This window comes from Pelobates fuscus, chromosome 4 (assembly GCF_036172605.1).
Source record: "Pelobates fuscus isolate aPelFus1 chromosome 4, aPelFus1.pri, whole genome shotgun sequence".
NCBI classification, from domain to species: Eukaryota; Metazoa; Chordata; class Amphibia; order Anura; family Pelobatidae; genus Pelobates; species Pelobates fuscus.
The window spans coordinates 300,974,857-300,992,475 of NC_086320.1; the positions used below are offsets into that span (position 1 = coordinate 300,974,857).

A 17,619-nucleotide genomic window follows, 5' to 3' on the forward strand; every position below is an offset into this window, starting at 1 on the left:
ATATGTATGCAAACCCTGTGTTGTCCATTGCTTAGTTTAAACAATGTATACTGCTTGGCAATTTCTTGGTATTTACTACCTCTCCCTCACTGTAACTCTGCTATGGTGCCTTACTTTTATATAGTGCAGCACCATCTTCAGCCTGAGTTTAACTATTGCCACACGCATGGGTATGTTCATAATATGACAAGCTGTACTCATCCGTGCCTATGGTTGCTCCGAATGACAACCTAGCCTGTGGAAAAGCATAATGTACAATAAGCGTACCGCTGATATACGAGTGACCTACCCTTAACCTGTAACTAGTTTTCTTTAACACATAAGCGGAACACTGCGCAGCTTGGTTATACTCACTATTTAATGTTCACCATGTTCCATAATCAGATTCTCATAACAAAAATGTGCAAAGTTTCTTAATACCACACTGTTATACTTGTCTGCATATTAGCCTGCATTTGCTGTCGTGGCAGTGCAAGCATGATTGTTATCTCAATGCACAAAAAAATAAAGATTGACAAAAAAAAAAGAGAGAACAAAAAGATGCAATTACAATATAGCTAGCTATGATATTACGGTAATTGAACATGCATCTATTTACAGCCGTTTTTCCATGCATGGATAAAGGGCATACACCGACATATGTAAAAGCATCTTGAAAAGTATGTTTCAATATCTAGAAAATGTATGTGTGGAAATGTATGTGTAAACTCCTGTTCTGTTTCTATTGACCAAAGATGATAAATACTAAAAAAAATAAAAAAAAAATAATATTATAGTAAACACTTTGATGTACCTTTCTGTTTTTCTTTAGATCCCGAGAAACTTGTACAAAATGAAAACTCCCTGTCACCGTTGGCTGCAATAACCGGAGTCTCATTATTTTTAATTCTGTGTATATGCCTTCTATTTGTGTGGAAAAGATATCAACTTCATAGAGGTACAAGACAACTCTGGATATTTTTGTTTTTAACATTTCATTGTATCAAGGCTGTTATTTTAATTAAGCCTTTTCTGTTTCAGCAATTCACTGGAAACTGCAGGATAGGAGGAGGTATTTTACATATTTGTTTTATTATTCTTTTGGCTAAAGCATGAAATCATTCTTTGTTTTACTTAATGCTGTATTATTTTTTGCAACTTAAGGTCTTCAACAGAATATCGAAGAACACAGATATTTTCAGGTAAACCTCTAGAAACAACAATTAAATGCATTGACTATACCTAGATGTGAATGTTTTATTTAAATGAGTCACGATGTCTAAACTTTCTCTAATGCTGTTTTCAGTCTGTTATTTCCTAATTCCCTGGCAGTCAATGCGTATGCAAATTTAAAGTTTAACAATGACTGCAGCAGGGCCAGACTCAGAGCCCAATCCTGGGAGGGGAATTGGAAGATAGTTACTGCAGTGCATTTTATCTAAAACACACACACACAAAACCCCAACACACAAAAAAAAAAGCTAAAAAAAACACAACAAAAAATAGTGCACAGTAAACATTTTGTAGTCGGTTCATTTGAATTAAATGCCAGGGATAAAGATTTAAATAAAATTTAGATGTGTGGGTGAGTGTGTGAATGTGAGTGTGGGTATATGAATGTTTCTGTGTGTGCATGTGTACATAAGTGTCTGTGTGTAATTTCCCAAACAAAAAAGGTGTTAGGGGCTTTGCAGAGTGACACAAATACAAATGTCTACAGTTTGTGGATGGGGGGTGGCAACATAAATCTCCACCTTGGGTGCCATGTAACCTTGGTATGCCTCTGCCAATAGCTTCCTCTATAATGTGCCTTTTATGTCTTTAATGCGCTCATATTTCCCATTGGTGTCCCTAAGTCTCCCCCAGTGTCATTTACTTCCCCATTATGGTTATACCCCGGTACCACTGAATCCCTCCTCCCCACAAAGTCTTTATTAGCATGACTGTGTGGAATGTGAGTGAGAGTCCTGAAATTTGGCATTCTGTCAGGACTCTGGCTTTTTGGCTCCATTTGCTGTCTGGAGTGGGTGGCAATATAACGTCACATCTCTGGTCCATCTGTCAGCACTCACTGAAAAGTTCTGTTAGTGCGGGCTTGATTTCAGGACTTTCACTCACATGGCACTTTGGCACGCTACTTTAATAATACAAAACTAAAGAATGTACTGCCCCACCACCCTATATACGTAGAATACAGGTACTCCTAAGTGGCTGCCTGTCTGGTGCTATCCTGGGCAAGAGAATTCTGTCCTGGTGCTATGTTCCTAGATCTGCGTCTGGGTTGGAGAGGAACTGTTGTTAAAGAGAATAATGGTTAACTTATTGCTGTATCTGGAATAATTTATAATTTATAGCCTTATCTGGAATAATTTCAGTTCTGTTTGCTGGAGACCTATCCTATGTAACTAGAAGAAATTGGCTTTTGAGAGGGAAAAAAAGAGTCCCTGTCCGAAAAAGGGACACCACCAACAAAAGTGTGTGCTACCTCACCCCAAAATTTTTAGAACAAGCAAAACAGTGTTGTTTCTCTCAATATTCCTTCACCTGTAGGCCCAAACCTATATTACTCCTGTATTATTAACTACCTGCGTTACTTCCTCTAGAAACAAAGTGAATTGAAAAACCAAATTGCAAAAATCCCGCCACAGCCCTTTTGCATTTAAATTGGAATTTCAATTCATTCAAAATAAATTGCATTGCATCGCATTGTTTTGTGGCTGCTAAAATTATAATTGCGAGAAGGTGGAAACTATCCACCCCTTTCCAAAAGTGCCACCCCATTAAATCAAAATTCCAAATCAAATTCCAATTGTCTATGGAACACAATCTTCTAAATAACACAGTTAGTTCACTGCATATGAAAGGTATATACAAAATGTGGTTGGACATTTTTTTACTATTATATGGCTGTGAATGAGTGGAAGATAGGGGTGCTTGTTAATTACGGTAGGATGTAGAAAGAGGACGGAGTTTGTCTAGGAGATTCATGGGATAGGATTACACTCAATTGTATGTATTAAAGTGTATCCTGACATACCTTACCTTAGGATTTATTTCTTCCCACTCTGAAAGTGTAACTGTTAGTATATTATATTTATATACGGTATATATGGTGTTTTGTTTTGTTATTATGTATTTGTTATCTTTACGCATATCATGCTAATCTGATGTATGACTTTATATACATATTCATTGTTAATTAGATTGAATGCTCTATACATGTTTATTAAGACAATTGCATGATATTTGCATGATATGTGTACTAAAATAACATTTTTCAATAAAGATATATAAAAAAAGAAAAGAAAACCAAATTGCAAATTTCAGGCTAAAAAATCCAAACTGTGACCATGACAGTTTTTTTTGTTTTTTTTTTACTAAACACAGAATTTCAGTGAATTAAATTTGAATGGCAGAATTTAAGCTAAAATAGGTGATTTAGAACTATTCTCCTACTCAGCTTTAGTCATGGCTTGGCGATTTTTGACTGAATTTTGTCATTCAGATTTGATTAAACTTTGGTGTTTAGTGAATAACCCTGCAAGACTGGCGACAATTTAAATGATTTAGTCTTCTATTCCATTAAAGGAAAATTGTAGGGTTAGGATCACAAAAGTGTATTCCTGATCCTATAGAGTGGCTGAGATCGGCAAGGAGGCGGGGCTGTCTGCATCTCCGCCTAGAGATGTATTGAATCAATGCATCCAAATGGGAAAAGTTCAGTGTCTCCATGCAGAGTGTGGAGACGCTGAACGTCAGTGCCGCACACTGTCCAGCAGAGTAGCCATCTGAAGAGTGGCCACTGAAAGTGACCCTGGGGACAATGTAAACACTGCGTTTTCTCTGAAAAGGCAGTGTTTCCAGCAAAAATGCTGTAGTTGTTCTGGTGACTATAGTGTCCTCTTAAGTGCAAATAAATGTGTTCTCATTTAATTATAACCCTAATAAATTTAATTCATATGCCATATTTTTGTCAGATGTGTAACTCTATATATATATTGCTTCTTTATAGGACATGAAGATGCTCTCAATGACTTCGGAATTTATGAGTTTGTTGCCTTGCCTGATCCTTCTGCTTCTCTCAGGGTGCGTATAGACTGTCAAATATTGGAGTCTCAGTCAGAGGGTCAACAGCTTCTATGAATACGTGTTCAATAATATTATTTTGCCCTCCAAAGTGAGTTGTGATGAGTCAGGAATTAAAGGAATTAATATTGCCTAGTTGAGAGAAATCTCAGCCCAGATGGTAATGTTCGTTAGCTTAGCTAACTATGGCCCCCTGGATGTTGATGGCCTACAACTCCCAGAATTCTTTGAATGCAATAGGTGTCCAGGTAATCATGGAATCTGTAGTTCAGCAACATCTTGGGGGACTGCTTTAGATAATAAACCCAATATACGTCCAGTGGCTTCTGCCCTAAATCATAGCAAATATATATAGTGAGTGTAGCATTTTAGTGAACTACACACAAAATTCACTTCCGTTATTTAGATTATGAGGATAGAAATATCACATTGGAGGAAAACATGGATTTATTAAGGCACATCGCACACAAATGTTTAAACCCAATCTTTCCTGTGTCCACTTAAACGTCTAGTTTATGCGTGAAAGATTTAGGGGTTAATAGTAAGATTAAAAATATATAATTCACGTAGACTCGCGTTAGCATTGCAGTTAACTTAGTCAGTGTGATTTCGATCCAAAATTAGCAGCGAACGCATGAGAAAATATACATCTGTTATAACTATTTTTTAATGTTTCGATCCCACTCACTGTCTGTTCAGGTGCCTTTAAAAATACTTCCCCAAATTTATTCTCAGAGATAAAGACTATTTTATTAGTGCTGACTTTCAAAAGGGTCACATCAGGGGAACGACCCTGCTTCTTTTTGGACCAGCTATTAGGTGCAGCTGCATGTACAGTCTGAGCTAGAATGAGGGATGCTATATGATATGGTATATAAAAGATGTCAAATAAGGGATGATATTGTCAAAGGATGGCAGGCATAGGAACTTTAAGGAAGGAAATGACATAGAATGAGATTTGCAAAGTAAGCACACCTCCCAAGTGTCCCTATTTAGGGTCAAATCCATCTGTGCCTCTTTTTTGCTCTAATGTCCCTCTTTTCTAGGAGCTCCGTTTAACTTGTATGTCTGAATGTGTAAAAGAGCTCCACAGCAATAATACTCACAGTAATAAAGTCTTTAAACTATAATAAATGTGTTTAGAAATCGGTCTGTGTAAATAAGATACATTGTTCTTTTTTTAGATGCATAAATTGTTATTATGGTAAAAAGTCACCTAATATTTCCTAGAACAGCCCCACCCTTGGTCAAACCCCTGCTCACATACTAAAATGAAACTGTCCCTCTTTGTCCATTTGAAATGTTGTACGGTATGAACTAAGCATAATGACAAATGATATTTTTAATTACTTTGTATTTGCGTTTCCAAAAGCTGAAAATGTATGTGTGAAATACATTGTGTGAGGTGAACTTATTGATATGAAGTATAATCTTCTAGATTACTGTATTTTTCGCTCTATAAGACGCACCTGACCATAAGACGCACTTAGTTTTTAGAGTAGAAACACACGAAAAAGAAAATAAAGTGTTCCTTACCACCCACTCCTCTCCCCTGTCCCATAGTGTTCTTCCACCCACCCCCCATCCCATAGTGTTCCTTACCAACCCTCCACCTGTCCCTTAGTGCCCCTTACGTGGTCAAGGGCCCTACGAAGGCAACCAAAAAATATTAGTTAAAATCTGTTCAGATCTCAGTATCAGTGTGCAGTGATACAAGTAATCGTCTAGCGATCTTAAGCTCAGTTATTGTCAATTTCTGAAAATAGAGTTTCTACTTTGATTTACACAGTGGTGTTAAATGAGGGACTCAGCAAGAACTACAGAAACACGCATAGTATAAAGGTTGATTTTCTTTCCTGACAACTTGAATGTTGTGTTTTAAAGAAAAAAAAAAAGAGGAAGTGGGTACTGAGTCGAAAAACATAATATAAAATCAAATGGACAAAGAGGGACAATAATATAAAATCATATTTGGTAAGGTTGCAAAGCAATTAGACATTCTTCCTTGTTACCATTCAATGGGAAGTCCGGGTGCTTTATGGAATATGGACATAGTAGAGGGTTGTGTGGGAGTTGTAGTCCCGTGATCAGTTTTCTACTGAGAGTTGTGCAGCCTACATTTAGCTTAATTCATAGAAAAACATGAATGAAGGTTGCTCTGTGGGTTAACCCTCTCTTCCCGTGGTCCCCGGTAGGTCTCCTACCTTTATGTAGCGTGGTCGAGCGGAGTAGTGCGGTAAAGGAGACTCCCTTTCCTGTTCCTGAGTGCTCACTTCCTTTCAGTCCGGCCAGGTACCACGGTGCGCACTATGCTCGGCCATGCTACATAAAGGTAGGAGACCTACCGGGGATCAAGTAGGGGAGAGAGGGGGTCCATAAGACACACAGACACTTTTCCTCACTTTTGAGGAGGAAAAAAGTGCGTCTTATAGAGCGAAAAATATGGTAGTAGGTTCCTGGGTAAATGACCAAAGGGTAAATGGGCTTATTATCCCACTTGCCAGTACTATTAGATGAATGGGCAAATTTGTAGGGGAATTGTCACTACTACACAAGCAGATTTTTAAAATTGTAGGTTGAAAGGGAAATAACCATTTATGGTGAATGTGAATGATTTTATTGATGATTAGACAGATAAAATGTATATTCACTTAGAGTGTAGAAAGAAAACAAAAAAATAAATAGAACTTTCAAAATGAACCAGTTTCACAAATTGTTATTAGTAGATTACCTAAAATTCTCACAATGGCCTGCCTGTGGGTACACCCCCACAATTAAAGTGTCCTTCTTTGTCCATTTTAAATGTTGGGAGGATGGGAGGGGGCATCCTTTTATAAAAATTCCCGCCCCACTAAGGGAACATACATTAAACCATGCAGTTTTCGTCCGGTAAAATCATATATTATCACTAGGGGTTCTATACGAAAACAGTTTTGTTTTTCTTATCTTTCTGAAACCGTGAAACATAACATATGCTGTTAAAATCTCTTCCAGATTTACCTATACCCATTGTGGCAGCTGTTAACCAGATATAACATAAAGCAGGCCCAAATTGTCCTTGCTGCTTCTGGTTAGATTAGTACTTGCGCTATGAATAATTTTGAGTTAGTGTTCTGTAGGCAATCTTACATGTATATGTATTTCAACTATTATTACTAGATTCTCGGTTAATGGTGAGTTGTTCAGATTTTAAGACTGTTGATGGTTTTACAACCTGTTTAAAGTAATTGCTGTACTTTCTTCAGGTACCAAGTAGCAAGTCTGCGTCTGTTTCTAATGCCTCACAAGGCCAAGACACAACCTGCACAGTTTATGAAGTTATACGACATGTTCCGGTGCAGCCGCAAGATAATCCACAAGACAATCCGCAGCTTCAATAGTAAGCGATTTGAATTAAAACTAAACAAGCAAACATTTCCATTTCTTTCAAACCTGAGGATGACTCAGATGTTTCCTGTTTGTACCTAAAGAACCACGCGTGTACAGCTGTGTGTGACAGCATTGTATGTTCTTCTAAAATGCTATAAATAATTGAGCACTGTTACAATACACGGTAATATACTAATTGCTCTCATCAGTTATAAGTAGTGTTGCTCCAGGAGGATCCAGAAAGGTCCTGAAATGTGGTTTGTAATACAAGCTACTGTATATGTCTTTAACAAAACAAGTGTTGACTCAGTAGTTCTCCATTTTATTTTAATACTCCTATCAAGTTGCTTAAAGGGATACACCAAACACTATAACCATTTCAGTGATTTGAAGTGGCCATTGTGTCTGGAGTCTGTATGTGCAGTATTTCAGTGTAAAATGCAGAACCTACTGAGAATAATCTCTTTGCTGCAGGAGTTGTAACTAGAGTTCCGGGCTGGCTAATATCAATTCTGTACAAATTTTCATGCACAGTGTGCCATTCATTGGCTTAGAGCAGTCAGCTGATGCTCTCATCCAATGAATGGCGACTGGATTGGCTTCCGCCTTTTGAAGCGCAACGAGAATCCAGGTAATTGGGTAAACCATTGCTAAATGGTTTGCCCCATTACCAGGGAATCAGGGCCAGGATACTCTTTGCATCATACAAATACAGTGGGGTGTAGTGTTTGTTACTTGGAGTGATCCTTTAAGCAGTGGTTCCCAAACCAGTCCTCATGGCCCACCAACAATCCAGGATTTATGTGGTACACTGCTTTATTCCAATGGAGATACTGACAAAACCTGGACTGTTGGTGGGGCCAGGGCCAGAATAAGAGCCTAGTGGGCCTGGTGCTGACAATTACGATGGGGCCTAATTACAGAATCTTATTGACCAAAAACACTAAAACAGTCCCAAGCGTCATGTATCTTATGGAGATGGTGTTGGAGGGAAACTCAAAGGATGCGGCTATAAGAAAACACATACTCTATGCTAATCTCTCTCTAATTTATGCTTTCATCTTTCAAGTAAATCACTACCCCCTAACAGCAGTGTCCAGTGAAGCAGGAAGTCAATGGGCGGGGTAAAAATGTGGGCCACTGACGCGAATCATGTGACCACAACTGCCAAAAGGGGCGAACATACCCAAAAAGGGAGCATGTCTGTCCAAAAAATTGGAAGGCCAGCCTGGCATCAGTGTCCCTATGTATCACAGTGTCATGGGGACACAGAGACTGGGAGACATGGGGACACAGACACTGTGTGACTAGGGGACACTGGGAGTCATGGGGAAACTGAGACACTAGGGACACTGGCTGGGAGGCATGGGGACACTGGGAGACATGGGGCACTTGTGGACATAGACATGGGGACACTGGGAGACATGGAGACACTGAGACACTGGCTGGGAGACATGGGGACACAGACACTAGGGACACTGGCTGCGAGACATGTGGACACCTGGAGACAGATATTTGGGGACATTGGGAGACATGGGAACACTGAGACACTAGGGACACTGAGAGACATGGGGACACAGACACTGGGAGACTAGGGGACACTGGGAGCCGTGGTGACACTGAGACACTAGGGACATTGGCTGGGAGACATGGGGACAGTGAAAAATTTGGGAACACTGCGAGATATGGGGACACTGAGAAACTAGGGACGCTGGGCGACATGGGGACACTGAGACACTAGGGACACTGGCTGGGAGGCATGGGGACACTGGGAGACATGGGGCACTTGTGGACATAGACATGGGGACACTGGGAGACATGGAGACACTGAGACACTGGCTGGGAGACATGGGGACACAGACACTAGGGACACTGGCTGCGAGACATGTGGACACCTGGAGACAGATATTTGGGGACATTGGGAGACATGGGAACACTGAGACACTAGGGACACTGAGAGACATGGGGACACAGACACTGGGAGACTAGGGGACACTGGGAGCCGTGGTGACACTGAGACACTAGGGACATTGGCTGGGAGACATGGGGACAGTGAAAAATTTGGGAACACTGCGAGATATGGGGACACTGAGAAACTAGGGACGCTGGGCGACATGGGGACACTGAGACACTAGGGACACTGGCTGTGAGACATGTGGACACTGGGAGACAGATATTTGGGGACACTGGGAGACAGATATTTGGGGACACTGAGAGACACGGGGACAAAGACACTGGGCGACTAGGGGACTCTTGGAGCCGTGGGGACACTGAGACACTAGGGACATGTCTCCCAATTTCCCCATGTCTCACAGTGTCCCCATGCCTCAGCATCCGCATGTCTCACAGTGTTCCCTAGTGTCTCAGTGTTCCCAAGTGTCTCATTGTCCCCATGTGTCCCCTAGTGTTTCCGTGTCCCTATATTCTCCTGCTGCCTTCCCCCCACCCCCCATCCTTCACTTCCCTGAGCTGTAGTCTGTCTCTGCAGACTGGGAGCTGCTGTCTGAACTCTCTGGGATGTGTAGCTGCTCCCCCCGCAGCTCAGTGAGTAGAGAGAGGCAGGGAGGGATATGCTGTAACTTCCTATGCCTGCCTCTCTCCACACACAGTGACCCCTACTGGCCGGTGCTGGTATTGCAGATTAATCTCCGTTTATACTGAGAAAAATATCTGCATTTGTATTGCCGGTATTACTGCAATACCGGCACAGCCAGGCAGCCTCAAATACTGGCTGTGCTGGTGAAATACCAGTCAGGTGGCAAACCCAAAAGTAGTGTGTACATTTTCTTTTTTAAATGGGCCTATTCCATGGGCCTGAGCCTGGAGCTGCAGCTCCATCAGCCCCTATGTTAATTAGATGACATTGTGAAAACAATTGTGTTATTTATATATCATAATTTATTAATGTATACATGCTATACCTGTAATGGTATACATTACCCAGATACATGGGTTCGACAAGGGGTGTGGCGGGTGTGCCCATGTACATCTTAAAGCAGGTCCAAATTGTCCATCCTATCCAAATTTACATCCATACTTACTCTATCCATCATTCTGAGTAAGCTTGTTATGTTACAAATTCTTAGTAGATAACTTAAAACCAATGAAAGCAGTTACATTTTAGTTTAATTGCTAAAGAAAAATACGCATTACTGTGGCGAAACCAACCTCGCCACGTGTTCTTGGAGGGGGCTGCTTGCCCGCCTCTTGCCTTTGGACTATGGACCCGACTTTATGTAAATGTGTTAACCCAGATAGCTATGCCATGGAGCCCATTCGTGTAGTTAAAGACTTCGGCTCCATGGCAATTGAACTGTGTGAATAGGATCTGAGCGCTATTTGGTAGTTTTGTGCGCTTAGATCCCAGCTATCTAGGGATATGTGACATGTCTGTGTTTTATGTATAAAATGTGACTTTGTGTATTTTATAGTATTTTAATGCTTTGTGCTCACCATGTGCATAATGCAGGATAGAAGACTCTGAAACTGGTCTGGGCCGGAAAGCCATGCTGGCAGGGGTTTTTAAAAGATACTTTACTAACTTTTGAACCCCTGGTCTGATTCATGCCATTTTTTTATATGTTGTTCCCCTGAATGGATTGATTATGAATATGATGTATGGTTTTAGAGTTATGAAAGTTGAGTAAAAAGTATGTTTTAACTGTATGTGTAATTGAGTTTTCTCTCAGGATAAGGGGAGGGAATATGTGGGATGTAACTGATATGTGATTGGTTGTTTTATACCTCCCTGTGGGCGGTCCTGTATTTGAAAAGACTGTAATAAAAACCAGGCTGGGTGTGCCAGCACAGTAGTTCCTGCTTAACCCTCAAAGTGAAGTGTCGTCTCATTATTGGGGGAGGATTTATTGTATGCTGTTTCCGTTTGACTGCTAGGAGTGTAAACCTATTCGCATGGTTTTTCCTATACGGCTGTATACAGCATTCATATGCTTGAGAGAATTCATATGCTTCTCTGATTCGGTGGTTGTGGTGTCTACTGCAGTGCTCAGGAAGCGCTAAGAGCATCCTTTAACGGAGGTACCCAGTCGGGGTGCCAGGTGATCCGTTACATTGGTGGCAAGCGGTGGGATGGCGTCCTAGTGCGAGGTAAAGCAGCTCAGAGACACCGTTTGGATTTACAAATTGAGGGCAACGCTAGCACTCGTGCAGCGCCCCTGGGAGCAGACAAGTATGGAAAGCTCTGGCTCTGGAAATGATTGGCTGGCCGAGGTGAGGCAGCGAGTGGCCGAGTATGGGGATGATGTACACATGGAGACACGCCGGGTGATCTGGAACCAGGTCATGGCCGAGCGGAACACAAGGCTGGGCCGAGAATTCCGGCTGGCGAAAGAGAGGAAGTATGCTCAGCAGCAGGAGCGTTACAGCAGCCGAGTAGAGGCTGCATCCGAGGAGGTTAGCCGTCTTTCCCTGAGGCGGCGGGAGGAACCCAAAGTGGGGGTCCTCATAGACTGGTCTTGTGAGGAACCACAACAGGCAGGTAGAGATGCTGGGCATCTGGCCCAGATCCCCAGCAGCAGCCGGAGTTGCCAGGTGGGGAAGCAGGTGGCCCTTACTCACAAATGTTGAGGGGCCTCACGGACTGGTCCTGGGAAGACCCACAGCTGGCAGGTGGAGATGGGACTGCGGTCTCTCTACCGGCCCTACAGGGATGCTGGGCAGTCGGCCCAGATCCCCAGCGGCAGTGTGCGTTACAGGGAGCTGAAGGTGCCGTCCTTGCTCCCCAGCGGCAGTCTAGCACACCAAGGGGAGACAGTAAGCCCCACAACAGTACAGATGGGACCGCAGTCTCTGTACCTACACCACTGGGGATAAGGACAGTCTGTCCTGATCCCCAACAGCAAGACAAGGTATTGGAAGGGGAGGCAGTCGGTTTCCCCCTCCAGCAGAGAGAACGTCAGGGAGAGGAGTTTGTTACCCCCTCTCTCCAGCGGCAGCATAGCCCACCAAGGGGAGACAGTAAGCCCCTCACCAGCGCAGATGGGACCGTGGTCTCTGCGCCCTGCCTACAGGGAATACAGAGGGTCAGCCCTGCTCCCCAGCGGCTGGAAGTGTGTAAGGGAGAGGAGTTTGTTGCCCCCTCTGCCCAGCGACAACCTAATCCACCAAGGGGAGATGTTAAGCCCCACAACAGTGTAGATGGGACCGTAGTCTCTGCATCTGCACCACCGGGGATAGGGACAGTCTGTACTGTTCCCCAGCCACAGAGCGGTGTATCCAGAGGGGAGACAGTCGGTCTCCCCCTCCAGCAACCAGGCTCCAACCAGGCTACTTCCGTGATAGTGCTGGCACCAGAGCAGAGTACCGCTGGTCTCTGCCCACTCAGCAACCCACCAAGGCAGTCTACCAGCCCCCCGCACAGCCGTGGCGAGGCACCTGGACATGGACAAAGTTCTCCTCTACAGACATATAGCGCAAATTCCAGTTTTTGTTTACGTTTTGTTTTGATCAGTCCTGAAGGGGTTAACATACTTTTTTAAAAATGTTTTATCATGTAATCCATGGCCCTTCTCTGAACTCTCTCTAAAGTATCAATGTAATTCTAGAGATACGGTCTCCAGTACTGCATGCAATACTCCAAGTGAGGTCTCACCCAGTGCTCTGTACAATGGCATGAGCACTTCCCTCTTTCTACTGCTAATACCTCTACCTATACAACCAAGCATTCTGCTAGCATTTCCTGCTGCTCTATTTACATTGTCTGCCTACCTTTAAGTCATCAGAAATAATCACCCCTAAATCCCTTTCCTCAGATGTTGAGGTTAGGACTCTATCAAATATTCTGTACTCTGCCCTTGGGTTTTTACGTCTAAGATGCATTATCTTGCGCTTATCCAAATTAAATGTCAGTTCCACAGCTCTGACCATTTTTCTAGTTTACCTAAATCATTTACCATTTGGCTCATCCCTCCTGGAACATCAACCATGTTACTTATCTTTGTATCATTAGCAAAAAGACATACCTTACCATCAAGACCTTTTGCAATATAACTAATAAAAATATCAAAGAGAATAGGTCCAAGTACAGATAGTAAAAAAGAGGAAAAAAAAACAAAGGGAAAAAAACTGTGTTGTCCACCACGAAGTGATAATAATAATAAAAAATATACAAACTGGATAACGTAGGTGTATATTGCCTTAGATATATATTTCTATAGGGAAAAATATAAAAATATATAGTGTAATACCATTAACACATATAGAGGGTGGGGGTGGTAGAGAACTCACAAGATTGAGATGAATTCCGACGTATCTCCCTTAATATTAGGGAACTAATGAAGTGTGGGTGACCTCCAGCGATGCAATTTTGGATAGAAAGTAACAATTCTTCTTGCCCACTCAAAATAGAAGATAAAAATTGATAGTGCAGATTGTAAAAAAATGTAACAATTTATTATATATATTGCACTCACAATGTTTAAAGGTAAAGACAGCATATCTCCACACCAAGGTGGTATCCACGTATGTCAGCCAGTAAAATCACGGCAGGGAGTTGCAAGCAACACCAGCAACAATAAAATAAAAAATAAAAGTTCATATGAACAAATTGAACAGCTCCCTGAGGTACCCCACTGGTAACAAGACCATGCTTCGAATATACTCCATTGACTACAACTCTCCATTGCTTGTCACTCAGCCACTGCCTAACCCATTCAATAATATTGGAATCCAAACTTAAAGATTGTAGTTTATTAATGAGCCTTCTATGTGCGACAGTATTAAAAGCCTTACTGAAATCTAGGTAAGCAATGTCTACTGCACCACCCTGATCTATTATTTTAGTTACCCAATCAAAAAAATCAATAAGTTTAATTTGGCATGATCTCCCTGAAGCAAACTAATGTTGCCTCTGATCTTGAAATCCCTGTGATTTTAGCTGTTCAACAATCCTATCCTTTAGCATGGTTTCCATTACTTTCCACACTATTGAATTAAGACTTACTGGCCTATAGTTGCCCGACTCCTCCCTACTACCTTTCTTGTGAATGGGCACAACATTCGCTAATTTCCAATCTTCTGGGACTACTCCTGTTAACAATGATTGGTTAAATAAATCCATTAATGGTTTTGCTAGTAAACCACTAAGCTCTTTTAATAACTTTGGGTGTATTCCATCAGGCCCCTTCGACTTATTAGTCTTTACTTTTGACAGTTGAAATAGAACCTCAACCTCCTGGTCAGATTCAACTGCTGACTCGATTAAGAATTAATTACCATCCTCTTCTAACTCAACGTCTAGTTACAAATCTTCATCCATGTTGGTGTGGTCAGTACACTGGCAACAATACTAGTGAGCAAAAGTTGTCTGGAACCCTGATAAAAGCCAATGACTGCAGTGATGCCATAAAACTTACAATACAGATCAGAACAAGTGGCATAGTAAAGATGTCTATCATATGTCATCATATCCCATTGTTCAGCGCTACGGAATTTGCTGGCGCTATATATAATAATAAAATAATAATCATTATGCACAGTGCATTATGCACTGTGATGTCATGGAGTGTTGGACAACCTTTTTTAACCCCTTCAAAAGAGGCATGTGTCCAAGTTCTGAACCCAAACAAACTCCATAAATGTGATTGTGCAACTGTAATTTAAGGACTTCTCTTTAAGTAACCTCATACATATTATATACTGATTTTTAAAGGACAGAAAAGGCTTTCTTTTAATATCCTATATGTATACCTAACACAACATTAAATGTAAATAAAATATTGAAAATGGGAAAGAAATGGGGGTGGTGTGCATTTTTCACATTTTTGCTTATAGTATTTTTTGCACATCCAGTGCAAGTTAATAAAAAGAGCTGAAAATATATTCACATATCAGTCTTGATTGTTAAATCCCTTATATGTCTAGGATCTCAATTCATTTTTAGTAGTTAAAGTTAACTCTACTCTTACACTAACTCTAAATGTATACATACCCAAACATCACCCTTAAAACGTAACACTACACTATGCCTAAAACTAAAACAGCATTAACCCTTACCTTACCCTAAGACTAACCAAAATCCTACCATAAGCCTTACTCTATCTTTAAAGAAAACCCACAGCCCATATTATCACTGATATCAGCAGATGGGTTTCCTAGTTAAAACAGTAGAAAGCAGTATATTGCTGACATCTACTGGCTGTTTTCTGCATTACGTTGTTAAATCCCTGTTCACACCATAACGTTAGGACGTCAGTACGTGCTTAGTATAGTTAGGATGTAATGATATTTCCTAACGTTGTAAAGTGGTTAATATTCGTTATTTTCTTTATTTACCAACAGACTGATGATCTTGAAATACGCCATGCATAGAATATGTCTGCAATTTTCACTATTTTTATAATTAGAGGCTATAATCCCTTATTTAATAAGAATGTAAGAAGAAAAATAACAAAACAACTTAAAAGAAAAGAGACCAACACAAGGCATTCAGTATGGGGATAAAGGGTTGATTTTTTGATCTCCGTAGGACCGTAGCCCATGCAGCAGGGGTTCCCATTCTTAGCAGGCACTGTAGGCAAATGACTGATTTGACTAATGGTTGCTCTGGTCCTGGTTCTATGGCAAGTGTAGCAGTCATGAGCAAGACTGCAAATTCTAGAGCAATGTGAAATCCATGTTGCTATGATTTAGCATGCAAACGTTTCAGGAGGTCATTGCTGAGTTTAAAAATACTAACAGTTTCATACCACTTCGGCCACAAAGTATGAACCACTCGTGGGAAAGTACATAAACAGGAAAAAGAACATACTGCAAAACACAATTTTTGCAAAGTTAGGTCCACTGGTGAAGCTTCATACATCTATTTGGAGAGTATTTACTTAGGCAAATGTTTGTGGTGCATGCAAATCCATATTCCTGCTTTGTATCAAATAACAAGCAACTAGAATATTTACATGTGCACAAAGAAATCTACAATTGGCTCTGGAATCCTTTATTCCCTTACTCTCCCCCCAGGTGTTGGTGGCCTACAACTCCCAAAATCCTTTAACCCCTTAAGGACACATGACATGTGTGACATGTCATGATTCCCTTTTATTCCAGAAGTTTGGTCATGTGTGACATGTCATGATTCCCTTTTATTCCAGAAGTTTGGTCATGTGTGACATGTCATGATTCCCTTTTATTCCAGGGGGGGGGGGGGGGGGGGGGGAGAGGGAGAGGAATTTAAGATGACTGCTAAAAACTCTGGTATTCATCCTCAGTCAGCTGAGAGTACCACAAAGGAAAGATGTGGAAATATTTCAAATTTAACATTGAAGTGTGCCACAAAAGGAATGCTAGATTGTCATTCCTGTTGCAGCATTACCCTGGTATAAGTACAGCTTTACAGTTTGCTTATAAATTCTCATGAAATCCATTTCTTTTTCGCAGGCAGAAAAGAATTTCGTAACATTGGAAGGAAATCCGTGGAAAATATCAAACTGCATGAAGAACACGTTGAAATGACATGTTTAATCTCATTGTCAGAAGTGGCTATTGCTGTCAAATACCTCAGTCTTGTGGCATTAAATAAAAGTGGTATTTATTAACAAAATGCCAAATTCTAGTGATTTTGAAAAAATTGTGCAATTTAGGCTAAAATAGATACACTGGAAAAATTCACATTCACAGATTTGTAAAGTTGGAGATTTTTTTCCAAATCGACTATTTTAGGCTGAATTTTGCAATTCTGTTTTAAATCCAATACAATTCACTGTTTAGTGGATAAATCCCAACATGTATTATTGCACATCGCCTAGCTTGCTAGTAATAATTATGAGCTACTAAATGAAAAATGAATGTAACACTTTAATTGATGAAACTGTTGTCTATTTTTTCTGTGTTTTGTATATACCATGGCAAACATTTTCTATAAGGCTTTGATTGCAAGAAAAACGTGGAGACACTACCACTGAAACAATATAAGCTCCTTGCGCAGGTTTTGGTGCAAGGAGGTACCTTGTCCTTGTCTTACTGGACTCTAAAGCATATTACTGCAGAAATTTGCTATAAGAACCTGCTACATTCACTCAACACACCAAAGGATAAACTATTCTTCACCTATCATTCACGTTTTATAGCATGTACGGCAGGGCCGTACAAGGCCCAAAAGGTAGATCCCCAGATGTTTTAAAACTACAACTTCCATGATGCTTTGGCATTGTAAAGACATGCAAAGCATCATGG

The 17,619-nt window shown here is 41.0% G+C and overlaps 1 protein-coding gene across 1 annotated transcript in view; it reads left to right on the forward strand.

Annotated features, from left to right (window-relative positions):
- The window catches only part of HEPACAM2 (HEPACAM family member 2), a 107,089-nt gene extending 90,175 nt beyond the window's left edge, over window positions 1–16,914 (forward strand). The window contains exons 5-10 of the mRNA XM_063450683.1: window positions 812–937; window positions 1,021–1,051; window positions 1,144–1,181; window positions 3,992–4,065; window positions 7,311–7,444; window positions 16,825–16,914. Of these exons, the coding sequence (XP_063306753.1) occupies window positions 812–937; window positions 1,021–1,051; window positions 1,144–1,181; window positions 3,992–4,065; window positions 7,311–7,444; window position 16,825 (404 nt within the window). The 3' untranslated portion in view covers window positions 16,826–16,914. The remainder of the gene's footprint in view (window positions 1–811; window positions 938–1,020; window positions 1,052–1,143; window positions 1,182–3,991; window positions 4,066–7,310; window positions 7,445–16,824) is intronic.
- The last annotated feature ends 705 nt before the right edge of the window (window positions 16,915–17,619 follow it).